Genomic DNA, 27,935 nt, shown 5'->3' with positions numbered 1-27,935 from the left:
CTGGACTTCCAGTGCAATAAAATTAGACGCTTGGCTAAAAAAAAGATCCAAATCCTATTACGTCTTTCAACAGAGAATTTAAGGAGTTGTCAGAGATTCAAGTATTACAGTCAACAGGAAGGGTTGCAAAATGACTTTTGGATATTTTGGGTAATGTGCTAAAGACTCAACTGCAGAATATCTGCATTTTGGGGCACTAATAGAATTAGTGACTTAGGTTGCAAGGGGAGCCGTTACACTTATTGCATTTGTCCTCTGTTTGAGAATAAATGGCTGACAATTTGAATTTAGAAAAGTGAACCCCATTTAGCATCTTAAAATGAATAAGTCCCAACCAAGCCCAGGAGATGGTAGAGCAAATTCTATCAATAGCCTCTTCCCAATGTTCCTCTTGAATTTTAATTTCTAATTCTTGCTCCCATTCTGTCTTTAACCAATGAAGTTTTAAAGTTTTACACATAAACCAAAGTCTTGCAGTTGCTGTCATTTACCAGAAAAATATAGCCCATTGAAACAAAATACAATAAATATTGTGAAAGTAAAGGTACAATTGGGAAGTTCGTGGTGACAATAACCACATTATTACCAGCAGTTAAGGTGGCAGGTCTATAATGTACACCTTAATAAAGCAAAACATTGCAATTATCAAGGATCAAGATTCTGTAATGTTTTTCAATTAACAAGTCAAGACAATGTTATTGTCATCTGATGCAGAAGTACAATCCAACAAAACAATGTTCTCCATTCTCGGTGCAAAACACACAGGTATGCAACCAAATTCAATACATATCCATTCAAACAATGCATATGCAGGACAAGTATTCACTTGTACAAATCAATATATAAATAAATAAAAATTGCTTGTTAAATATGCAAGTCTTGGATGGTTAGTGTAACGTTGATACAGCATCAGTTATCGGGAACAGGGTTCGAATCCCGTGCTGTCTATAAGGAGTTTGTACTTTCTCCCCATGTCTGTGTGGGTTTCCTCCGTGGGCTCCGGTTTCCTCCCACTGTTCAAAACCTACTGGCAGTTGTAGGTTAATTTGGTGTAATTGGACGGCACAGGCTTATGTGCCGAAAGAGCCTATTAATATGCTGCATGTCTAAATTTTTTTTAAAATTAAAGTTACATTTAAAATCTAAAATTTCCTTTGGTCGTTCAGCATTGTAACTGTCTGAGGGAAGAAGCTGTTTCTCAGCCTGGTGGTGCTGGCACTGATATTCTGTATCTCCTTCCCAACAGGAGCAGCTGAAAGATGCTGTGTGTGGGATGGAAGGGATATTCGACAATTTTGTACATCCTCTACAGACAACAATCCCGGTAGATTACATCAATGGGGGGGGGGGGGGGGGGGGAGGAACACTCCAGTGATCCTCTCTGCTGCTCTTATTGTCCTGTGGATTGACCTCCGATCCATTTCTTTGCAGCAACTGTACCACACCATCATGCATTTGGGCATTATGGTTTTGATAGAACTTCTGTAGAAGGTGACATAATGGTGGCCAGTATCCTTGCCTGCTTCAGTATTCTAAGGCAGTGCAGTCACTGTTGTACCTTCCTGTCACGTGAGGACATATATGTTCATGATAGGTCACTACTTAAGTGGACTCCAAGGAACCAGGTGCTCTCTACTCTCAATACTATCAAGTTATTAATCTGTCGTGGAGGGTGGTTGATCCTGATCCTCCTGAAGTCCACAATCATCTCCTTCATCTTGTCCACACTGAGACTCAAGTTCTTACTCTCATACCTCTGTAGTGCGACTCGTCATTGTTGCTGATGAGGCTACCTACTGTTGTGTCATCTGCAAACTTTTTTATATTTTTTTTTATTTTTCACACTATGAACCATATTAACCAAAATACACACAAACATTTCCTTTGTGAATATACACAGTGTCATTTTCTCCCATTCTTCCCCCTCCCTTCCCTCCCTCCTTCCCACCCCCCACACTACCCACTAAATGTTCAACATATACAATACAATAAACCCATTAAACAATGTCATCACACAATGAAAATAAACAAGAAAATTGTGTCATCTACTTTTACACACTGGGTCAGTTCATTTTGTCTTCTTCTCATTCTATCATTTTAGGGGGTGGACGTCTGCGGTAGGCCCTATCTGTTATGTTTCATGTACGGTTCCCAAATTTGTTGGAATACTGTGACTTTATTTTTTTAAATTATATGTTATTTTTTCCAATGGAATACATTTATTCATTTCTATATACCACTGTTGTACTCTCAGGCTCTCTTCTGATTTCCAGGTTGATGTTATACATTTTTTTGCTACAGCTAAGGGTATCATAATAAATCTTTATTGTGCCTCATCCAATTTGAGGCCTAATTCTTTACTTCTTATATTACTTAGAAGAAAGATCTCTGGATTTTTTGGTATGTTGCTTTTTGTGATTTTATTTAATACCTGGTTTAGATCTTCCCATAACTTTTCCACTTTCTCACATGCCCAAATTGCATGTACTGTTGGTCCCATTTCCTTCTTACATTGAAAACATCTATCTGATACTGTTGGATCCCATTTGTTTAACTTTTGGGGTGTGATATATAGCCTGTATAACCAATTATATAGTATCATGCGTAACCTCGTGTTTATTGTATTTCTCATAGTTCCAGAGCATAGCTTTTCCCATTTTTCATTTTTTATCTTTATGTTTAGATCTTGTTCCCACTTTTGTTTCGGTTTACAGCTTATTTCATCGTTCTCTTTTTCTTGCAGCTTGATGTACATGTTTGTTATAAATCTTTTAATTATCATTGTTTCTGTAATCACATATTCAAAGCTGCTTCCTTCTGATAACCTCAGCCTGCTTCCTAAGTTGCCCTTCAAGTAGGTGGTATACAAAGATTGTACCGTGAGTTATACCATATTTGTACTTCATTTGTTCAAAAGATAATAAATTATTTCCAAAAAACAAATTTCTATTCTTTTGAACCCTTTTCTCTCCCATTCTCTAAAGGAAAGGTTATCTATTGTGAAAGGGATTAGTTGATTTTGCGTCAATAATAATTTTGGTAGTTGGTAATTTGTTTTATTTTCCTTTCTACGTGAATCTTCTTCCAAATGTTGAGCAGATGGTGCAATACTGGTGAACTTCTATGTTGCACCAGCTTTTATCGCACTTATAAAGTATATGTTCTGCTACCTTCTCCCCTATTTTATCTAGCTCTAACCTGGTCCAATCAGGTTTTCCCTTGTTTGATAAAAATCTGATAGATATCTTAATTGTGCTGCTCTATAATAATTCTTAAAGTTTGGTAGCTGTAAGCCCCCTTTGTACCATTCTGTTAATTTATCTAGCGCTATCCTCGGTTTTCCCCCCTTTCCATAAGAATTTCCTTATTATTTTCTTTAGCTCATTGAAGAATTTCTCTGTTAAGGGAATTGGTAACGATTGAAATAGTTATTGTATCCTTGGGAAAATATTCATTTTAATCCAATATACCCTTCCTATCGGTGTTAGTGGTAAATCTTTAAAATGTTCTAAGTCATCTTGTAATTTCTTCATTAATGGCTGATAATTTAATTTGTATAGATGGCCTAGATTATTATCTAGTCTAATACCTAGGTACCGGATTGCTTGTGTTTGCCATTTAAATGGTGATTCTTTCTTAAACTTTGTGAAATTCACATTATTGATTGGCATCGCTTCACTTTTATTTGCGTTGATCTTGTACCCTGATATTTCTCCATATTCCTTCAATTTCTTATGTAATTCTTTTATTGATAATTCTGGTTCTGTTAAGTATACTATGATGTCATCTGCAAATAGACTGATTTTATATTCCTGCTCTTTTATTTTTATCCCTTTTATTTTATTTTCTGTTCTTATCAGTTCTGCCAAGGGTTCTATATCTAAAGCGAACAGTGAGGCAGATAGTGGACATCCCTGCCTGGTTGACCTGCTTAATTTAAATTGGTTCGATATATATCCATTTACTGTCACCTTCGCAAATGGTCCCTTATATAATGCTCTAATCCAATTAATATATTTCTCTGGTAGGTTGAACCTCTGTAGTACTTTGAATAAATAATTCCATTCTACCCAGTCAAAGGCTTTCTCTGCATCTAAAGCAACCGCCACTGTTGGCGTCTTATTTCCTTGTACTGCATGGATTAAGTTAATGAACTTACAGATATTGTATGTTGTTCGTCTTTTCTTAATAAATCCAGTTTGATCTAGTTTTACTATTTTTGGTACTCAGTCGGCCAATCTGTTTGCTAATAGTTTAGCTATTATCTTATAATCTGTGTTAAATAGAGATATTGGTCTATACGATGCTGGGGTTAGTGGATCTTTCCCCGTCTTTGATATTACTGTAATTATTGCTGTTTTACATGAATCTGGCATGTTTTGTGTTTCTTCAATCTGGTTCATTACTTCCAGGAGAGGAGGAATTAATAAGTCTTTAAAAGTTTTATCAAATTCTATTGGGAGTCTGTCCTCTCCAGGCGTTTTATTGTTTGGTAGCTTTTTTAATATATCCTGTATTTCCTCTATTTCAAATGGTTTTATCAATTTGTTTTGCTCCTCTTCTTGCAATTTCAGTAGTTCAATTTTAGCTAGAAACTCATCTATTTTGTCTTCTTTCCCTTCATTCTCAGTTCGATATAATTGCTCGTAGAATTCCTTGAAGTTTTCATTGATCTCTGTTGGGTTATATGTAATTTGTTTGTCCTTTTTCCTTGATGCCAATACCGTTCTTTTAGTTTGTTCTGTTTTAAGCTGCCAAGCTAGTATTTTGTGTGTTTTTTTCTCCTAGCTCATAATACTTCTGCTTTGTCTTCATTATGTTCTTCTCCACCTTGTATGTTTGTATTTTATTGTTTTGTCTGCCAATTCTTTTCTTTTTGTTGTATCTTCCCTTGTTGCTAGTTCTTTTTCTGTACTTACTATTTTCCTTTGCAGTTGTTCTATTTCCCGATTGTAGTCCTTCTTCATCTTAGTTACATAACTTATTATCTGCCCTCTGATAAAGGCTTTCATTGCATGCCATAATATAAATTTATCTTTCACTGATTCCATATTTATTTCAAAGTACATTTTAATTTGGTGCTCAATTAATTCTCTAAAATCCTGTCTTTTAAGTAGTAAGGAGTTTAATCTCCATCTATACGTTCTTGGTGGGATGTCCTCCAGCTCTATTGCTAATAACAGGGGTGAGTGATCCGATAACAATCTAGCTTTATATTCCATTTTCCTAACTCTCACTTGGATATGGGCTGACAACAGGAACAGGTAAATCCTTGAGTATATTTTATGTCTACTCGAATTATATGAGTGTTCCTTCTCCTTTGGGTGTTGTCTCCTCCATAAATCCATAAGTTACTTTTCCTGCATTGATTTAACCATAAATTTGTCTACTTTGTTCTTTCTGCTAGTGTTTTGTCCAGTTTTATCCATCTTTGAATCCAAATTAAGGTTAAAGTCCCCTTCTATCTATATATTCCCCTGCCTATCTACAATTTTCAAAAAGATATCTTGCATAAACATTTGATCCTCTTCATTAGGTGCATATATATTGAGCGAATTCCAAAATTCTGAATATATGTGACACTTTATCATTACATATCTCCCTGCTGGATCTATTATTTCCTCCTCTATTTTGATTGGTACATTTCTATTGATTAATATAGCTACACCTCTGGCTTTTGAGTTATATGATGCTGCCATTACATGCCCTACCCAGTCTCTCCTTAATTTATTATGTTCCACTTCAGTTAGATGCATTTCCTGCATGAATGCTATATCTATTTTTTTCCTTTTTCAGTAAATTTAATAGCCTCTTCCTTTTGATTTGGTTATGTATTCCATTAATATTTATATTCATATAGTTCAACATGGCCATTTCATACTTTTCCACTTCCTCACCACCACCTTACCCCTTTTCCCCATTTCCATTTCTCAGTTTTCTTTTTTTGAACGTACTCTATGACAACACTTCTAAAACATAAAATATTTCATTCATTCCCACATCTAAAATTCCCTTAACCCCAAGTGTCCCTTGTCCCTTGCCGGGCAACCACAACTCCATTCGGACTGCGAACCCGTTCGCAAGTGTCAACTGATTTCGCAGTGACTGTTATTCTCTCCCACCCAACCCCCTCCAGAAAAGACTTTTATCTTCACATTACAACAAAGCTCCCCCTCATTTCTTCTCTTTTTCTTTTTATGTAATTTTTTTAACCCCTCTTTTTTTTCCCCTTATCCCTTACTTCCCTTTATTTCCCTCCTTTAGTTCTTACTTATACATTATTTTTACTTCTTTATATATAGTTTTTCGTCATTCTTTGTTCTTGTTACATCTCTTCATCTCTCTTTCTGTCTTGCAGGTGTTCTGCAAAATCTCGTGCTTTTTCCGGATCCGAGAACAGTCTGTTTTGCTGCCCGGGATAACTATTTTAAGCACCGCTGGATATCTTAACATAAATTTATAGCCTTTCTTCTATAGGTTCGATTTTGCTGCGGCAAACTCCTTCCTCTTCTTCAGGAGCTCAAAACTTATGTCTGGGTAGAAAAAAATGTTTTAATCTTTGTATTCCAGTGGTTTTTTATCTTCTCTCTTTTATTCATTGCTTTCTCCAATATATTTTCTCTTGTCGTGTATCTCAGGAATTTTACTAAAATGGATCTTGGTTTTTGTTGTGACTGTGGTTTCGGGGCTAATATTCTGTGTGCTCTTTCTATTTCCATTCCTTCCTGCATTTCTGGCATTCCCAGGACCTTTGGGATATATTGTTTTATAAATTATTTCATATCTTTGCCTTCTTCATCTTCCTTAAGGCCTACTATCTTTATATTGTTTCACCTACTATAGTTTTCCATTATATCCATCTTCTGAGCTAACAACTCCTGTGTTTCTTTAACTTTTTTATCACTTTCTTCTAATTTTCTTTTTAAGTTGTTCACTTCCTTATCTACCACCATTACATGTTCTTCCACATTTTCTAATATTTTCCCGACGTCTGTTATGACCACCTCTATTCTACTCACTTTTTCTTCTGTACTTTTCATTTTTCTTTTCATTTCACTAAATTCTAGTGTTAGCCATTCTTTTAATGCTTTCATTTGTTCTTGAAAATTTTTTTTATCTATGTACTGTCCATTCATTTTACCTCCTATTCTTCTGTGCATAGCTTGGTGTTCTCCTTCTTCTTCTTCTTCTGTGTCTCTTCATGGGTTTGTGTCTTCTATTTCTCTTCCTTGTATCTGTGTCTCTTCTGACTTTCTTGTTGAGCTGCTTGTCTCAGTTTGTTGGGTATTTTTTTTCCATGGTGTCTTGATGTTGGTCCTCTTCTTCTGGGTTATCTGTTGTGTCTCTTGTTTCCTTTTTTCTTTCTCACCCCTCCCGTTCCCGTTGTTTTCTTTACCTTCCAGCTGGGAGCCCTGCTGTCGGGTCTCTCTCAGATGTTCGTGCTGTGGAATTTCACTCCACAGCTGGTCTCCCCTCCCGTCAGTGTTGTCTTTGTTGTGCGCATCACACATGTGCGATTCCTTGCGCATGCGCAGTTGCGCATCTCTGTTTGGCTCCGTGAGCCATTTTTGCAGTCCTTTGGTTAGTGGGTCACGACCCTGCGGGGTCTCCACTAACCTCAGGGAGTGGGCTCCTCTTTCCATGGCGGGTCCCTGCTTTTTCGTGCAGGTAAGGCCTTCACCTCTCTCTTACGGTGTCTTTCTTTCTTCATTTCTTCCCGTTATTTCTTTCTTAAGTGCCATTTTTTCCACACCTTTATTTTTTATGTTGTGATTTGTGTCTGGGGCTTTGCTTTTTCTTCACTATTTTCCTTCTTTTCTGGAGAGGGCTGGTATTCTCCTACCGGCCACTACTCCATCACGTGAGTCCTTGTCATCTGCAAACTTGAAGACACTTTTGGAGCTGGATCTGTTGATGCAGTCATGGATCAGCAATGTGTACAGCAGCAGGCTGAGCACACAGCCCTGAGGTGTGTCAGTGCTCAGAATGACACACTTATCCTTATACTATCAACCTAAACAGACTGTAGTATTTCCATTAAGAAGTCCTGATTCCAGTTATGGACGAGGTATTGAGTCCCAGCGACGACAACTTCCCTACCTGCCTCTGGCGAATGATCGTATTAAATGGTGAGCTGAAGTCAATGAACAACAGTCTGGCATATGAAGCATCATCAGGATGGGGTGAAAGGACAGAGCTGTAACATCGTCTATGGAACAGTTTCTTCTATGGTGAATTTAAATTGGTCCACTGTCTCTGGGTGGTGTGCTTTGATTCGTTCCATCACCAGACGCTCGAAGCCTTACATAAATGTTGAGGTCAGTGCCACAGGGCAATAGTCGTTGAGGCCTGTTATTGTCATCCTCTTGGGTACCAGAATGATGGTCTTGAAATCTATGGGAATGATGAACTGCTGTAGTGAGGTACGTCAATTGGTCTGTGCAGTCCTTTTGAACCCGTCCAAGTATATTGTCTGGTCCTGCTGCCTTGTGTGGGTTCACCTTGGATAGGGTCCTCCTCACCTCAGCTGCGGCTATGCTGGAGGCCTGTTAATCAGGGAGACATGGAGCTTTCTTTGGTGTCATCCTGTTCTTCTCATCATACCGTGCGTAGAATATATTCAGTCTGTCTGGAGGGGAGGTATCGTTGTCTTTAATTCACAAGGTTGACTTGCAATTTGTTATAGTTTTGATACCTTTCCACATGTGCCTCATGTCACCGGTGTCACACAGCTGAATGAGGATCCTCTGTGTGTACCCATGCTTTACCTTCCAGATTGTTTGGGCAAGTTCAGCCCTGGCTGATCTTTGTGCCATCCTGTCCCTTGACCTGATGGCAGCATCACTTGCTTTGAGAAGTGCCTGGACCTCTGCACCCAGCCATGGTTTCTGGTTATCTCTGATTGTGAAGTGATAAACTTAGATAAACTATAAACTTAGGTCTATAAACTTAGATCTTAGTACATCAGAATTATCAGAAGTTGAGAATTATTAAGACAAAGGACCTGTAATGTGCTGTAATGTTCTGCATCCTGTAAGGTAAAACATCATGAGATGGGAATGTGTAGGGAGTTACCCTGTACAGGGCAGTAACAAGAAGGGGAGGTGTCCTTGTACTCCTGTTAGGTAAAACATCATGAGATGGGAATGTACAGGGCTGTAACAAGATGTAAATGCATCCTTGTACTTACAAGATAAGAGAGACATTGATGGATTGAGAGGCAGGAAGCTAGCAGGGAAAGGATAGCAACAGTTTTAGTCATTGGACAAGTAATGATATGATGATGTTCTAAGCATGTATCCAAGGGTATAAAAAATCACCATTTTGCTGATAACAGCAGAATGCATTCTCCGACTAACATGTTTAGTCGCAAGTGTTACAATCCGGTAATAAAGAACAAAGAACCCTGATTTCGACTCAGCCTGGTGTTTGTCTCACTCATTCATGAACAAAGCAGACCTAACAATCCTCAATTCTAAGTTGTGCATAGATCCTGGATATGCAAACGAAATGTGCACTGTGAAATGACTTTTTTTTCTATCATGGGCGTTACTAAGGATGCCTCTGGCCACATTGCCAGGGAATGCTCCTTTTACCTGGGTAAACTGCATCAGTGTGGGAGGACTTAACTTATCCATGCTTACCAACTATTGTCTTCTCTTACTCACGTAGACACTTCTGACACAAAGTTATGGTTGTTCTTTCAAGAAGAACGACTTTACATGGGTTTAACTCTTAACCAACTTTATTTTTCCTTGTTTCTTCAACTGACTTGCAACTGACAACCACCATCACATTGTCACTTCTGGTTTCTGCCCAACCGTGCATATTGATGCGGAGAAATTTTGTTCTTATTTTCGTGCATAATAACACAGAAAGTTCCATGCATCCCATGCCTCCTGATTTTATGAATAAACCTACCACCTTACTAAAATCCATATACACCACATCCACTACCTTAGTTTCATCAATTTCTTTTGTCACCTCACCAAAAAAGTCAATTGGGTACATGAGACGTGGCCTAACTGTCACAAAGTCATGCTGATTGTCCCTAATAAGACTATGCTTCTCCTTAGAATTCTCTCCAATAATTTACTCATCACTGACATAAGAAATACTTTCTGGTCTATAATTCCCAGGATTCTCCCTTTTACCTTTCTTGAACAAGGGGACTATATTTGCCATCTTCCAATCCACTGGTCCCACTCTTGTGGCCAAAGATCATCATCAATGCCCTAGCAATCTCTTCCCTTGTTTCCTATAATAACCTTGCATATATGTCATCTGGTCCCAGCTACTTATCTATCTAATTTTTTTTAAGAAGATCCAGCACTTCCTCTTTCTTAACCTCAACATGCTCCTGGACATTAGCCTGTTCTACATTGACCTCACATTCACCAAGTTTCTTCTTCCTGGTGAACACTGAATCAAGGTGTTCATTTAGGACCACCCAGCCCCCTTTGCCTCCAGATTTTCAATTTTAATGTTATTGAAACCTTGTGGCTCTTGTCTGAAACATATCTAAGCAAACAGTTAAAGTAATTTGGCAGAATGACTCATCACCAGCAATTTCAAACACATGCCAAAATTTTGCTTGGTGGGAGGTGTGAATATCCCATCCAGGCAGAGTCTCAGCACTACTGCATATTGCCCTTGAGATGACTGTGGGATTAGACCATCATCTGTATCCTTTGGATAAGTGCATTTGCCAAGATGATCTGGAAAGTGATGCCGTGGTTATCATCAAATTTCACCCAAAACAACTGCTTCCCAGGAACACACACTGAGGCAAATATCTATTGCAGCTGGAAGTCATCAGCTTGGTGAAAGATGTCCTCCAGACTGCTGAAAACTTGCTGGTCTTACGATGCGAGCAGCTGTCCATGACCAAACATTGTAGACTGGCACATTCCAAGATACAAGACTCTGTGCTGAGAGACGAGCTGAAACTTGGTGCAGCCACTACAAAGTCTGTATGGTAGAGAAAGTTGTGTCATAAGGCACTATTTCTGTTGCTGGAACCCATGTAAAAGCCACTCTGATTATTGCTCTGGGAATCATTGCGAAAGAAATTTCATGTCATGCTGAAGTAATTGTTTTAATTTAATTGAATGATAGATCTTGTTCCATGAATAAGATATAGAAAAAAAGATGTGCTATATGCAAATATGTTGAACAAAGTTTAGTTTGAAAACAAAGTAAAAATGCTTCATAAAATCACAAACAATGGATTTCAAGAAGCAAACAGTTGGTAAAAGCAAATGTTTTCTGCCCAGGTTTATTGAACAACATGATTAGGAGAGAAGGAAAAAAATCATTTTGTGCTAACTATTAGATGAATATTGCAGGTGATTCTAATTAATATGGCTATTTTGTATAACTGTAATACTGATGTTAATTTTTACAATCACAATACAGGTGTAGCAATATACTGACTCATGAAGGACTGAAGATCATTAGATCCTTGATGATTACTAGTCAGAATGAAGATATGTACTATTCTACTATTATTTAAGAATATACTGGAACCTTTTGCAAAGCTGTTGTTGTGTTCACATCATTAGCCCTTTAATTTTCCTTCTCTTCCCAGCATGTTGCTGGGGAGTAATTTTCCTTAAATAGTTTTATAACCTTCCTCGTTTGTGTATTTTTGTTAGCTAGGTCTTTCTTTTCCTGTATGTTTATGTTGTATGGATTTCCTGGGTGTTCTCACCTTCTGAAATAATTTCTAGTCCTTTTGGTAAAAAAAAATGTAAGATTTCCATTTTGGATGGACACAAATACTGTTCACCCTCTAAATGCCAAGTTTCTTCTTAATGTGGCATTCCTCCCTGAATTGCTAACATTCTCCTCCCAGCATTAATTTATCTCATCTTTTTGGCTGCCATTTGATGGTCCACCCTGAATTCTCCTGATCAGACCTAGTTTTTCAGACTAATTAGTAACTTGCTCTGGGTATTCCTGGTTTGTGTCCTTTTGCTCTCCTTGGATTTATTCTCTGATCTCCATAAGCAGGACCACCTTCAGAACTCATTCATGCAATAAACTGCCTCATTTCTTGGAGTTGATTAGTCTTTGTTGGCCCTCATATCCTCATTCTTGAATGTGTAATTCCTGATGAACATTTCCCCAGCAAATGGATTTGTCTGAGCTAACATCAGTCATCGGGCTGCATAACACAGAATTTTGCAGTTGGTTTTTAAGTTTTAACCATTTAAATTAGAATAAAATTCATTTGCTTAATGCAAGAACAACGTGTTTTTTTTTACTTCAGTGAAGTTTCCATTTTAAATGCATATTCACTCACACTGCTCTTTGCTCCCTTATTTCCCTCCGCTGAAATACTTGATCTCCCATGTTACGAATTAGCCTAGAATCCAGTTGCAGTTGGTTAATTAACATTTAATCAGTATCCTATCATTACCTGTAAATTGATTGTTCTTTAGAAATTAAATCCAAAACTTGGACTCAGTTAAGGTTAGGGATGGAAGGGCTGTTGAAGGACAAAGGGAAAATAAACTGCAAAGTAACTTGTCTGCTTAAACAGTAGAGCCCGAACATTTATGAAATAGCCCTGTCTTTTTCTACCCTTTAGGAATTAAAGATGAATTTCCCTGGCATAAAATGTAGAAATGAGCATATCCAGGACATTTGTCTGTCTGGAAATATCATGCCTAATTATAATAAATTAAGCTTTATGTTCAGCCCCTGTTGTTGTGCCAACCTATATAAACACTTATAAAGAACCGTGGGAAAGTGCTAGCAATAAATAGCAATAGGGGACAATTTATAAACAGTGTGGGAAAGTTGGTAGTGCTATCGCGCACAATTTATGAAGACCGTGGGAGAAAGTGATGACAGTCCTGCTCTCCCAGAATCCCATGCAACACAGAAACCCCTCCATGAGTGCTCTGTGCATGCAGCCATGCATATAGCCCTTTCTCTGCCGCATGGAATTCTGGGAGGGGAAGTCCGCTATCATTTTCTCCCACAGCCTTTATAAATTGTGCATGATAGCGCTACCAACTTTCCCACACTGTTTAAAAATTGTCCACTATTACTATTTATTGCTAGCACTTTCTCTCGCTCTCTCTCTCTCTCTTTCTCTCTCTCTCCTGCTGTGACGTTCCCATGGCAAAGTTTATACCTTCATTTTAATCCTTTCTTTCCTTCATGTTCCTGCACTCACGCAAAAAGTTGAATCATTTCCGTTAAGAGGAGGAAATATTAAAACAAGAGGACATGAGTTAAGAATTAAGGGGCAGAGGTTTAGAGGTAACATGAGGGGGAACTTCTCTACTCAGAGAGTGGTAGCCGTGTGGAATGAGCTTCCGGGAGGAATAGTGGGCGGCGGAGTCAATTGTATTATTTAAGAAAAGGTTGGACAGGTATATGGATGAGAAGAAGATGGAGGGTTATGGGCATTGTTCAGGGAGGTGGGACTAGAGAGGGGTGTTTGGTTCGGTGTGGACTAGAAGGGCCTAATGGCCTGTTTCCGTGCTGTAAATTGTTGTAAGTTATGTTATTTGTGTCCTGGAATGCATCCATTCCACACTTGGCTAATTGCAATACGGACATCTGCAGATGCCAGGAATTGCACTAGGGGTCAAGGCAGTCTATCCCCAGTGTGAGATGATTTTCATTCCACACTTAACTCTTTTTCAACCGATTGGCTGTTAATTCCTGAGACCACTTACAAGTGTGAAAGAAGCTATAGGGATAGGGTGGGGGCGAGGGCAACAGAGAAGTTGCCACCAATGGCATCAGTTGGAGATCACCAGACAGAATATGAGGAGTTGCTCCTGATCAGTTGGCCCCACGAGGACCATGGACAGACCATGTCAGCAAGGAAATGGGGAAGAGAACTGAAATGGATGGCCACTCCGAGATATCCCCGCCACTTCAACGGACAGAGCTGAGGAGCTCCACTAAGTGATCCCCCTGTCTGCATCCAGTCCCTCTGATGTAGAAGGGACCAAAATGTCCCTTCCCTTCCTCCTAAATTGCGCTTGGAAACCCCAGTGAAATAAATGAAAAAAGAATGACAAAATTGGGCTCTCAAATCGATCTGTAAAAGGGAAACTTCTTCACACAGAGAATAGTGAGAGTAAGTCCCTGTAAGTTAAACTGAAGACCACCATCTGCACCCTTTAGGCCAAATGTTGTGCTCCCTCTAGTAATTGCAAATTGCTCCATCTTTATTGTTCTGCTTTGAGTTGACTAAATCTCCACATTACTCAAACTTCATCCCATATCACATACGAAAATGCAGATTTACTTCTCTGTATTTTCTTTATTTTTAATATTACATCGGGGCACTCTCCAACCAGATGGAATGAACATTAATTTCTCCAGAGTTCATTAGGCCCCTCCCATGTCTCTCTCTTTTCCTATCCCTCTGCCTCCTTTCCACCAGTTTGCCGCTCCCTTCTATCTTCATTCAGAGACCTCTCATTTCTCAGCTTTTTTCTCTTCTGCTCTCCCACCCATATCCACCTGTTGGCCTGCGCTCCTCCCCCTGCTCCTTCCCTCTTCCCCCGTCTTTTTATTCTGGCATCTGCTTGCTTTCTGTTCATATTTTGAAGAAGGGCTTAGGCTGTTGGTTATATCCCTTTGCTTCCTCTGGACATTGCGTGACCTGCTGAATTTCTCCAGAACTTTTGTGTATTGCACTCAAATATTGTCATCCCTAGAATGAAATGTATTACTAAAATTTGGAAACTTAGAATGTCTTGTGAAATTAAAATGGCACAAGTAGCAAGGGACTGAAATCTTCATCTGTAAATTTAAAATATTGCATGTATGCTTTGATAACTTTCAGTTGGAGCCTTATTTTAAAGAGAGACTCTTAATGTTATACTGTATTGTTGTTATGGGAGATTTATTCAATTGAACACTTAAGTGTGATTACTGCAAGCAGGGTTGATGATCCCTTCAGGCTGCAGCTTCGCATATTGTGTTATCTGAAATTAAAGAAATCCATTGTTTATGATAATACTACTTAATAAAAGCTGTATAGCTGCAGAATTGTCTGCTTGAAGTAGAAATTTTACGTTATATGAAAAGCAATAGCTTTAAAAATGATGATCAACACATGTACTATAACGAACCATTTTATGCCCGAGACTAAATGCAAAGTTGGCTTTCGCTAGTTTTATCCAAAATTGATTGTGCGTATTTTTGTGAGTGAAGTTTTAGACTGGGGGCCTGCATTGTGGTTCTGTGGTTTTTGTCAGTATTTGGGCGAGCAGACTACAAGTGGCAGTAAAAGATTTTAGTGACTATGTCAATGCAACAGGCATCACCTTGGATTGCTTTGATCATTAAAAGCAGTCTCGTTTTAAATCCATCGGCACAATGCAAACAGGTCGCCAGAACGCAACAGTTACAGATTCCAAAACTGATATATGAGGTATTAAGTGATCCTGAATGTGAAATGAGCTGCTAGGGGAAGTGGTAGAGGCAGGTACAATTACAATGTTTGAAAGATATTTAGTCAGGTACATGATTAGAAAAGCTTTAGAGGGATATGGGCCAAACACAGGCAAAATGGGACTCGGTTAACTGGGCTATTTGGTTGGTATGGACAAGTTGGGCTAAAGGCCCATGCTGTAATACTCAATGACTCAAAAAACATTAACAAATGCAGTAACATACAATAGTCTTGAAAGATCAGCTGCAATTTTGTGTAGTCTGGCAATTTCTTGTAAATATTTCTAATTTTATATCTGGCACTATTAGTGAACAGCTCGTCATGAATTTGGCTATATGATCTGCAGCTTCACAACAAAATAATTTATGTAGGCGCAAACTAGTAAAAATAAACTTTTGTTGCTGGTGATGTTTCTTTGTGTTTGATGACAAAAAAGATTTGCAGATGATAGTGAAGGTGTATTGATCAGTGAGGAAGACTTTCAAAGCTTGCAGTGGGACATGGACCAGCTGGAAATATGGGCTGTTAAATAATTTAATAATTTTAGACATAGAGCCCAATAGTAGGCCCTTCCGGCCACGATCCCAAACCAACTACCTCAATTAATCTACAACTCCCATACGTCTGAAGGGTAGGATGTAAACCCAGGTCATTAGCTCTGTAATAGCATTGCTAACCACTACACTAACCATGCTGCCCTTGATAGAATTTATTTCCGAACATGTGTAAGATGTTTCACTTTGGGAGAACTAACTAAGGTAGGAACAGATGATAAATGGTTGGGCACTCAGGAGTACAGTAAAACAGAGAATCCAGATACATAGATCATAAAGAGAACTTTTGGTACGCTGGCCTTCATAAATCAAAGTATTGAGTACAGGAGATGGGATTTTATGGTGTAAGACATTGATGAGGCCAAATTTGGAGAATTGGCTGCAGTTTTGGTCACCTAACTGAAGGCAAGATATCAATGAGGTTGAAAGAGTACAGAGATTTACAAAGATTTTGCTGGAACGTGAAGAACTGAATTGCAGGGAATCCTTAACCAGGTTATAACTTTATTCCCTGGAGCATAGAAGAATGAAGGGAGATTTAATAGAGGTATACAAAAATTATGACAGGTATAGATAAAATACAGGTGTATATGCAAGCAGGATTTTTCCACTGAGGTCGGATGAGCCAAGAACTAGATGACATGGGTTAAGAGTGAAAGACAAAATATTTAAAGGAACATTAGGGGGAACCTCTTCAAGGAGAGAATAGTGAGAGTATAGAAATGACTGCTAGCTGAAGTGAATGCATGCTCCATTTTGACATTTAAGAAAAATTTGGACAGATACATGTATAAAGGGTTATGGAGGGCCACGGTCTGGGTGAAAGTCATTGGGATGAGGCAGAGACTAGATGGACCAAAGGGCCTGTTTCTGTGCTGCAGTGTTCTATGGTTCTACTCAAATAACAAAATAAGCATATTTCCCTGAGAAATTAAAATGAATCTCTGGCATTAACAGCCATTTGACTAGTATTCAGAAATAAATAGAGGGGTCTTGTTTTCCTAAAATAAGTGTTTATGACATGAGTTTAACTCAATGTCCTATACAAGTTATCAACTCGAGAAATAGCTGGCAGCTGTGTAAACCAGCAGTGAGAATGTTCTATCGTCAAACTAGACCTCAACCTCTGAAAGTTTAATTTTTTTAAATAATTGAAGTCTTGTCTGAAATTTAGTAGCTTGTGTGAAAAAGTATAGGACCCTGTTCTCACCTTTATCAGCACAAAAAAGTTAAAAACCATAAATCTTTTTGGCAGTTGAGAGCTGGGATAGATATTTTTGGATTTGAGTTTACAGGTGCTTCCCTCATTACTTTTTAAGCATTTGCCCATTCTAGTTCTTGAAATAGAATTTCATTGTTGGACAAGAACTTCCAAATAATGTGATCTGATGTTTACTGCAGTATAAATAATGTGTAATTTATTGCTTTCTATTCTTCTATAATTTTCATGGTGATTGTATTTCAAGTTTTTGCTGTTAGAGCTGTTATATATAATGACAAAACAAATTAGGTGATTACATTGTCAGTTTTTCACTCAACATCGGCATACACGTTTGACATTTACCTTTGTAAATAAAGTATTGAAATTGTCATACAAACTGAGTATAAATATTCCATTTATCATGGTACAATTTGTATTTTCATAAGTGCCACTTTATACTAAAGTTCTTTTCTATCATTAATCTTCATCTTATTGAATAAAAATTTGTTTCTCCTGTAAACCTTCAACTCGAACTTGACTTTTCCAGTGTGTAGTTCCTGCTACAGTTTGAAATTGTCTTAATATCTCTGTGACCAGCATTGCTTTAAATATAGAACCTTCCTCGAGGATGGAAAGTTGAAAACGACCTCCACTAACAAACTGTCAGACCAGATATATGACTAAATATTCTTTGAAGATTTACCGAAAGAAAAAGCCTTTATCTTGATTAACTGTAAAGTCAATACTTGACAGTCGCGTATGATGCCTGTCCCTTAGCTCTGTTGGTATCTCAAATATCCCCTGATGTTTTCTTTTTAAAACTCTACTTTATAAAATTGAATACAATCAACCATGTTATGCTACAACCTTTATTATTTTACATATTAAGATTAAGTGGATAAATATGTTCTGGGAAGATTTTTTTTCACTTGGAATTGTGTGCATAGTGATGTTCAAAGTGCAAGGTCTCGTGAAAGGTCGTTGACCTGAAACATTAACTGTTTCTCTCCGTAGATACTGTTTAACATACTCAGAGTTTCCAGCCATTCCTATGAATAGATTTAAGAGAATTGATTTGAAAAATAACCCATCTAACTGCTCGTATTTAAAAAAATGGGTTTAAAATGAAAAGATGCCTTTTGCTACATCACTGACAACTTTCTGGCTTAGTAACAATTCAATTAATTGAACAAAGTAAAAACAGAACTTGCTGAAACCAATTTAACAGGATCAAACCATGTCTCTCCGAAAAGGAAACCAAAGTTAACATTTCAAATCTGCGATATTTTGTCAGAATTCTTAGCTTTTCTTGGCAAATGCTTTTTTAATTCACTGAATGGTTCCACCATTTTCTGCTCCTGCACTCTTCAAACAGAGCAGGCTCACTGGAAATGATTATAATACGGTGTAGCATAATAAAAGTGAATGAATAGAAATAACATTCAATATTCCAGAAAATCTTCTAGTCTGGCATCAGCAAGGTCCCACGTGTGTCCAATTATTGGTGTTCTCTGAATCACTTATGCACCGAGATAATTAAAAGAGGCACGAAAGGAGATTCCCAGGACCTTGATGAATATATCTTTATTCTCATCAATAAAAAGGCAAGGTCCCAGAGGACTGCAATGTTCTTTCTTTGTTCAAGTAGGGCAATAGGAATATTCCAGGAAATTATTGGCCAGTGAACCTCAGATCAGTGGTAGAGAATCTATTTGAAATGATATTTAGAAATAAGATGTAGCTACATTTGGAAACACATGGCCAGATTAGGAACAGTCATAGTTAAACATCATGTTTACATAGAACAATACAGCACAGGACAGGCCCTTCAGCCATCAATGTTGTGCCAACCCATATATTCCTTTTAAAAAAAGTGCTAAACCTTCTCTACCTCAAAACCTTCTATTTTTCTTTCATCCAAGAATCTCTTAAATGCCCCCAATGTTTCAGCCTCCACTGCCATCCCCGGCAAGGCATTCCAGGTACTCACAACTCTCTGTTTACAAAAAACTTACCCCTGATTCTTAACTTTGTACATATGCCCTCAGGTGTTTCCTCTTCATGCCCTGGGAAACAGGTGCTGGCTCTCATAATCTTGTATCAAGTCTCTTCCAGTCCTTCTGCGCTCCAAAGAGAAAAGTCCCAGCTCTGCTAACCTTGCCTCATAAGACTTGTTTTCCAATCCAGGCAACATCCTGGTAAATCTCCTCTGCACCCTCTCCATGGCTTCCACATCATTCCTATAATGAGATGACCTGAATGGAACCCAGTACTCTATGTGGGGTCTTACCAGAGATTTATAGAGTTGTAACATGACCTCTCTACCCCTGAACTCAGGTCCCCCTATTAATGAAGCCCAGCATCCCATAGGCCTCCTTAACTATTCTATCAACCTGTGTGGTAACCTTAAGGGATGTAAAGATTTGAATTCTGAAGTCCACACTCTTAAGTAACCAACTGTTACAGAGTTCTGTGTTGTGTATGTGTTGTGTGGTTTTATGTTAAAAAGTGACAGTTTGCCTTTAAGAGCCAAGGTGAAGGTGGACTGCTGAGAGAGTGGGAGACGGGCTGAGCATGTGCAGAAAATGATCTAAAAATTTCTGGACTTGGAAGACAAACCACCACTGGGTGGTGCTGTGGAGTGGAAGGAGGCCCAAAATATGAGTCATGGTCTGGAGGACAGTTTAGAATGTTGGGATTTCAAAATGGATGAACATTCCAAAGGCAGCCAAAAGGATCAGGATGGACGAAGCCAGTTGTTCCTCTCTCTGCAAGTAACACAAGAAGACAACTTCAAATTTTGTGCTTGCTCTCTCTCTCTCTCTCTCTCTCTCTCTCTCTCTCTCTCTCTCTCTCTCTCTCTCTCTCTCTCTCTCTCTCTCTCTCTCTCAAAGATCTTTTGGCTTCAGTTTACCAAACAAACTGAATTTTGTTTATGATCTTTGCTTCGGTTGAGATCAAAGTTTTGTGAGTCTTGTGTGTTTTGTGTTTATTTTGTGTCTAAGTTTTTCTGTGGGCTGGTTGGAAATATAACTTAGACTTTAATTACATATGTTATATTTAGGCTGGGGAATTTATTAGTTTGACATTATTATAGAAATTTGCATAGTAACCAGTGGGCATTGTTATAAAAGGGGGCATTTTGAATTAAAGATTGAAGGTGAATTTTTGTTAATAAAGTAATTGTTCCTCTTTACCCCTGTGTGATATGCCTTCTTTGTGGTTGCTGGTTTGATCATGTAACACCAACTCAGCCTTCTGGTTTTCCCAACTTGGGGTATATCATGTCCGGCCCAGGGACTTATCAATCTTGATGTTTTTTAGAAAGATCCAACACTTCCTCTTCCTTAATCTCCACATTGTCCAGCACATAGGCCTGTTCAATTTCAACCTCACCGTGATCAAGGTCCTTTTCTCTTGTGAATATTGATGCAAAGTATTCACTTAGGACCTACCCAAATTCCTCAACGACCAGGTACATGTTGCCTCTTTTATCCTTTAGTGACCCCACTTTCATTTTCATAATATAATTTGTTTAATTGAGAATGCAGAGGTACTTTGAATGTACTGGTATGATCCAAGTGTAAGGTTTTTTTACTTTTAATATATATTCTTATGTATTCTGTATTTTTCAATGGGGAATTTCAATAAAAATATTGAAAAAGGATCTCTCCAACGACCTCTACCACCAGGCACATGTTGCCTCCTTTATCCTTTAGTGGCCCCACCTTCATTCTTGTCATCCTTCTATTCTTGACATACGCATAAAACACCTTGGGTCTCTCCTTAATCCTACATGCTAAGGCCTTCTCATGCCCCATTTAAGCTCACCTAAGCTCCTTCATGGCTATCATATATTTCTCATGAGCCCTTCCTGTTTTCTGGTTCCTATATCTAACATATGCTTCCTTCTTATTCTTAACAAGTTGCCTAATCTTTTTCGTCAGCCATGGTTCCCTTTTCCTACCATCTTTCCCTTGTCCCAGTGGGAGAAACTTATCCTGTACCCTGCACAAGTGGTCCCTAATCATCCTCCACATTACTTCTGTGCTTTCCCCCTTAAACATCTGTTTCCAATTTATTCTCGCTAGTTCCTGGCTCATCCCTTCATAATTATCCCTTCCCCACTTAAGCACTTTCCCATTTTAACTGTTTTTATCTTTTTCCATAGCAACACTGAAGTTGAGGGTGTTGTGGTCACCCTCCCCAAAATGCTCCCCCACCGAGAGGTTTGCCACCTGACCAGGTTCATGACCCAGAACCAGATCGAGTGTGGCCTCTTATCGGCCAGTCCACATACGGTGTCAGGAATCCTTGTACATACCTGACAAATTCAGCTCCATCTAGCCCTCTTGCAGTCAGGAGGTGCCAGTCAATTTTAGGGACATTGAAATCACCCATAACTACAACCCTATATTTCCTGCACCATTCCAAAATCTATCTGCTTATTTGCTCCTCGGTGTCCCCAGGACTATTTGAGAGCCTATAGACTACTATAGACTACTACTATAGACTACTCTCAGCACAGTGATAGTGATAGCACACCAACTCAAAGGACACTCCCCCTGCAGTGTCCTCCCTTTCTATAGCCATGATACTATCCCTGACCAGTAATTCTACTTCTCCGACCACCCCCCCCCCCCACCCCACTCACTCTTCTACCTCTCATCCTATTCCTTTTAAAACACCTAAACCCCGGTACCTGCATCAGCCAAATTTGCCCTTCCTCCAGCCACAGCATTGTAGTTCCATGTATTGATCCGTGTTCTAAGTTCATCCCCTTATTCCTAATAATCCTTGCATTGAAATAGACACTTTCAACCCTTTTAACTGGCAACCTTTATGTTTTGTCCCTTGCCTGTCCTTCCTCACTAACTCAGAACACATAGCATCATTCTTCTGTCCTTCTACCCTAATCTCTGCCATCACATTCTGATCCCACCCCCCTGCCAAACTAATTTAAAACTTCCACAACAGCTCCAGCAAACCTGTCCACCAGGATATTGGTCCCTCTCCAGTTCAAGTGCAGCTGTCCTTTTTGTACAGGTCAAACCTTCCCAGAAGAGAACCCAGTGATCCAAAAATTTGAACCCCTGCCCCTTGCACCAAATCTTCAGCCATGCATTCATCTGCTACAACTTCCTGTTACTACCCTCTCTGGCGCATGGCACAGGCAGCAATCCTGAGATTATTACCCTTGAGGTCCTGCTTTTTAGCTTGTTTCCTAACTCTCTATATTCCCTCTTCAGGACCTCATCCCTACTCCTATCTATGTCATTGATTCCCACATGGAGCATGACGTCTGGCTGCTTGTCTCCCCCTCCAGAATGCTATGAACTCGATCAGAAACATTTCGGACCCTGGTACCAGGGAGCACACATACCATCTGAGAGCCTTGATCCCATTCACCAAACCTCCTATCTGCTCTCCTAACCAATGAGTCTCCAATTGCCATAGCTTTCCTCTTTTCCACCCTTCCCTTCTGAGTCGTGGGGCCCACTTCTGTGCCAGAGAAGTAACCACCATGACTTGTCCTTAATAGATTGTCCTCCCCAATAATATCCAAAAGAGTATACTTGTTATTGAGGGGAATGGCCTCAGAGATGCTCTGCACTGTCTGCCTCTTCCCTTTCCCTCTTCTAACAGTCACCCAGTTACCTGTCTCCTGCCTTTTAGGGGTGATTGTCTTGCTGAAGCTTCTCTCTATCATTGCCTCTGCTTCCCAAATGATCCTGAGTTCATCCAGGTCTAACTGCAGTTCCTTAATATGGTCTCCCAGGAGCAGCAGCTGGATGCACCTCTTGCAGGTGTAGTCATTAGGGACAATTGGGCCGCCCTATTTTCCTACATCCTGCAATCAGAGCATTTCACTGCCTTAGCTGTTGTCTCCATTAACCGTTCCTACCTTAAAATCAAAGCTCTTACCTTATTGGAATCAAACTCGTCCTCAGCCTTTGTTCACCAAAGCCTCATGAGCCAGAGTCTGGCCACTTCGCTTGAGCTTCCCCCCTTTTTATTGGCTTTGTGCGGCGCAGGTCATGTCTTACAAACTTGAACATTTTTTTTGAGGAGGTGACAAAGGTGTTTAATGTGGATAGGATAGTGAATATTGTCTACATCAACTTTAGAAAGGCATTTGATAAGGTCCCTCATGATAAACTGATCCAGAAGATAAAGATGCGTGGGATCCATGGGAAATTTATACTTTGGATTCTAAATTGGCTTGCCCATAGAAGACAGAGGGTAGTGGTGGAATAGTGTTAGTTTGGCTGGTCTGTGACCAATTTTGTTCTATATGGATAGGTGTTTGGACCTTTCTTATTGTGATATATTTGTCGAAATATGTGACTTGAATAAAAAAGGTTGCTGGATTAGTAGGTTTGTGATGACACTAAGATTGGTGGGGTTGTGGATAGTGTAGAAGGCTATAAAAGAATACAATCAGTTACAGATATGGGAAGACAAATGGCAAATGGAATTTAATACAGATAAATGTGAAGTGTTGCATTTTGAGAAGTCAAAGGTAAGGGCAATGTATTCAGTCAATGTATTCAGACTCTTAAAGGCATGGATGTGCTGAGGGATCTAGGAGTCGAGGTCCATAGTTCCCTGAAAGTGACCATGCAAGTAGATAATGCCTTAGTGATTAATAAGACTTATGTCCATGCTTGCCTCCATTGATCACTAAAAGAGTACAAGAGTAAGGAAGTCAAGTTGTGACTACATAAAACTAGAGTATTGTGTGCAACTCTAGTCTTCCCTTCACAGGAAAGATGTGGAGGCTTTGCAAAGGGTACCGAAAATATTTACTAGGATGCTGCCTGGATTAGAAGGCATTAGCTATGGGGAGAGATTGGACAAACTTGCACCTTTTATCTTCAATATTGCAAAGGAAAATAAGGAATCAACAATCTTTCTTTTTAAAATATGTTTATTGAGTTAATAGAAAAAACCCTTTATACATAGTCTTGTGGCCGACTGCTACATGAAACACACACACTTGCCATGTGGGAGGTTAAGCTCTGAGATTTATTGAGGCTGGAAAGGGTCCTTTTATACAGTGTTAAGGGACGTGTTACAGTGTGTTATGCTACCATTCACTACCGCACATGCTGCGTGATGTTCCGTCTCGATCTCTGTGGTGGCGGGCCGCCACAGTCTTCTAATTAATTACATAAATCAAATAATATCATATACATATCACACAAAAATTGTAAATCAGAAATATAACCATAATTATCTACTTAACTTATCCCTTTCAAAACATTGAATTCTATGATTATATTGAGTTAATCTCTTTCTCATAATATACCCAAAATTAATGTTCAATAAAAACTAGACAAGATATAATTAAGATTTCCATCTATATATATATGTAAAGATTCTTATACTTCTCAGGAATTTTTGTCTTATTCTGTGAAATGATCAACATTAAGGATTCACGGTTAAATTTATTTTACCTAATTTGTCTCTATTAATAAAAAATTTTAAAAATGGAAGAGGGGGGAAAAAAGCTAATATTCCACCCCTCCCTCTAAACAAGGTTAAATTGTATTGATTATTTAGATATGAATCAAATAATGACCTTCAGATACTAGATAGGGAGTCTGGAGTATCAGTATACCTTAAATCTTCAAGTTATGATAATAATCCAGGAATGGGCCCTGCATCTTATCATATTCAAACTTTACATCTTTGATGTTATATCTAAATTTTCCATTTAATCTTAGTAAAGGCATGATATCACGTAACCATTGAATATGAGTGGATGAAGTGTTATCTTTCCATTTCGTCAGAATTGCTTGTCTTGCTATCAGCAAGGTAAAAAGTTAAGATTTCTTTTGGGTTGAAGTCAAAGATGTATCTTCTTGAGAAAAGCAAAATAAAGTAATCTTGATGAGTAGTGACTGTCGGTCTTCTTATAGGATAGGGCTGGTGTATTTTATCCAGTACCCAGTAATGATTCAGGACTAAAGTCAAAATGAGAAAAAGCACACTTTTCACAATGGTATCAACATGAAATCCTCATGATCTGATGTTTTAAATTTAAATATTCTGTAATGAAAGGATGTAGGTATGAAAGCTTCAGATATGCCAGAATGTTGATGTTAAAATTTAATTTAGCCATGCAGCACAGCAATTGGTCCTTCCAGCCCATGACCCCATGCTGCCCAAATACCCTTTATAACCTGTATATTTTGAAATCCCGAGCACCTGGAGGAAACCCCCGCAGACACGTGGAGATTGTACAAACTCCTTCCAGTCACCGCCGGATACAAACCCAGGTCACTGGCACTGTTAATAGTGTTCTGCTAAACCACTATGCTAACCATTGTTTAAATGCCCAACATTGGAGACATCCTGGCAGATTGTAAATGCAACCCTACTGTTCAAGAAAGGATGACAGGAAAGAGCCTAAGGTGTATCACTGAGAAATTCCAGGTTTTTTTCAGAGCTATGAGATTCCACTGTTGGTGGTTCAGATCCCAGAAACATACGAGAGGATAGTGAACAAGTGAAGGCTGTTTTCCCAATTTGCCACATTCCGTGTTCGTGGATTTAAGGTAATTGTGGATGCTATCATCAATAACATCACTGAAAAGGAAATAATGAAACAAAAAATCTGAAATAAAATTTCACTTTTTCACTATCCAGAAAACCTATTTGCAGTTTATCTTCTTAGCTGAATTGCTGACAAATATGTCTCAAATGAGCCCGTTTTGGTTTCAGTAGTGCACTGTGGTTTAAAACTATCTGTACTGTACTGACTCTAACTAGAATAGTGTGTACTAATTTCCTGTTTTTGCCAGAAAACCCAGCCTCATTTCTTTTTCAGAATTGGAATTCTTCAAAGAGGAGGAGAACATGAGTGGTGTCCCAGATGGAGGTGAGAAGGGACTGAATGAGGGTAGCAAGAGAGTGTTGAGGTACGAGAAGATGTTTATTGGGGAGGAGCAGCTAGAAAGAATTGGTCTGGCAGAGCAGTTCTATTTGTTCTCTATTGATGGCTAACTGTCATTTAATAACAGTGGTGCATGCAGCAATGTATCCAAAGCCCTTGGCACATATACAGCCATTCCCTGGCATACATCCGAGTTCCATTCTGACTGACCAGTTGGATCTCAAAATGGGCGTGAGTCGGACAGATGTTAGCATGGCGTGTAGAAGTATAGCATTCTTTGGAGCTTAATACAATAATGATTTAATGCAGCATGAAAATTCATTAGATTTACTTGAATAATGAGCGCTTACCGAATGGCAACTGAGACCGAGAACTGAGAGAGATGCTATGATGTACACAATGCCGGGATATCGTCTGACGGTCACTCTCATACGCACGCAGCCGTTAGCATTGGTGGACGAACGACCAAGCATAATTTTTATATTTACATATAATTTTTCTTTATTTTTAAAAATTTATACAGCTTTTTATTTTTTTGTTTGTATGTGCGGATGGTCGTAAGCTGCATAGATAGTAAGTAGGAGAAAGGCTGCAGTCCTAAAAGGTGTAGATACAAACAAGGAATTTTCATTTGAAATCAAATTGTTGCTATATATTTTCACAGAATATAAGTGAAGAGGATTTTCTTTGAGTATTGGAGGATTTTCATAAGTAAATGATTATCAGTCAGTTTAATAATGCAAGTCCTTCATTGAACTGAAGACCGATGTCATGAAAGATATTGGTTCTGAAGCATGCAGAACTTCCGGAGGGATGCACTTAAATGGAAAACATCAAAAACATGTGTATTTGTATAAATAAAATCACCCAATTGCAACAATGGAAAGAGAAAGAAAATTAGCATTTCAAGTTGAAGACAATTTGTAACTATCTAATGTAATTGTGAAGAAAGCTCGCCAGCCCCTCTACTTCCTTAGAAGTTTGTGTAGATTTGGTATGACATTGGAAACCTTTGCATACTTTTACCAATGTGTAGTTGAAAGTGTTTTAACTGGCTGCATCACAGCCTGGTCAGGAGTCACAATACCTCAGAGCAGAGAGCCCTGCAAAACTCCTCACCATCGAAGAAATCTACACAGAACTCTGCTGTTGGAGAGCAACAGCAATCATCAAGGATCTACATCATCCAGCACATGCTCTGTTCTCACCTCTGCCATCAGGAAAGAGGTATAGGTGCCACAAGACTCGTACCACCAGGTTCAGGATCCACCATCATACTTCTCAACCACAAACTCAATCAGAGGTTCATTTAAGGACTCTTACTTGTGCACTTTATTGATTTTCTTTTCTTTTTTATTCTCTCTGTATTGCACAGTCAGTTTATTTACATTCATTGTCTGTTTACAACTCTTTATATGTTTACTTGTATATGCTGTGTACAGGTTTTTGTATTGCACTACCAGTTAGTGGTAATTCAGCCGTGCCCGCAGGAATAAATTAACCCAGGGTTGTATGTGATGTCATGTTTGTACTCTGACAATAAATCTGAAATCTATTATGAAAGAGACGGTTAGGTACCTAATAAAGGTGAAATAAAATGAGATAAACATACAATGAAGTCAAAGGTAAGTAAAAAAGAGAGTAAAATAGACTAGAAAATAAAAATAGTTTTGTGTAGATTGGCATCGCACATGGATCACTCTTTCTTGAAAGAATCTGTTCCATTTTTTCTTTCTCAAAGCCTCTCAACATTTCTAAGGAGAAAATTGCATGGGATTCTTTGAATGCATGTAAATGGAAAATAAACACCTCACTCTCCTGGCTCTGTAAATGCTCTGCCTCAAT

General features: G+C 38.7%; 1 protein-coding gene across 8 annotated transcripts in view; it reads left to right on the top strand.

The window, feature by feature from the left end:
• The window catches only part of xrcc4 (X-ray repair complementing defective repair in Chinese hamster cells 4), a 534,233-nt gene that overhangs the window by 324,016 nt on the left and 182,282 nt on the right, over positions 1-27,935 (top strand). For 6 of the 8 annotated variants that reach the window (XM_069936314.1, XM_069936320.1, XM_069936331.1 and 3 more), the window contains one exon: positions 26,025-26,075. The exons of 1 other annotated variant lie outside the window; for it this stretch is intronic. In XM_069936314.1, coding sequence (XP_069792415.1) covers positions 26,025-26,075 — 51 coding nt within the window. Of the gene's footprint in view, positions 1-26,024; positions 26,076-26,754; positions 26,781-27,935 lie in introns of those variants that run through there. One more of the 8 variants, XM_069936328.1, reaches the window with a different exon arrangement.

This window comes from Narcine bancroftii, chromosome 1, assembly GCF_036971445.1.
Source record: "Narcine bancroftii isolate sNarBan1 chromosome 1, sNarBan1.hap1, whole genome shotgun sequence".
Classification (NCBI taxonomy): Eukaryota; Metazoa; Chordata; class Chondrichthyes; order Torpediniformes; family Narcinidae; genus Narcine; species Narcine bancroftii.
Note: the sequence above shows the minus strand (reverse complement) of the source record. Positions and strands in the feature narration are given on the sequence as shown.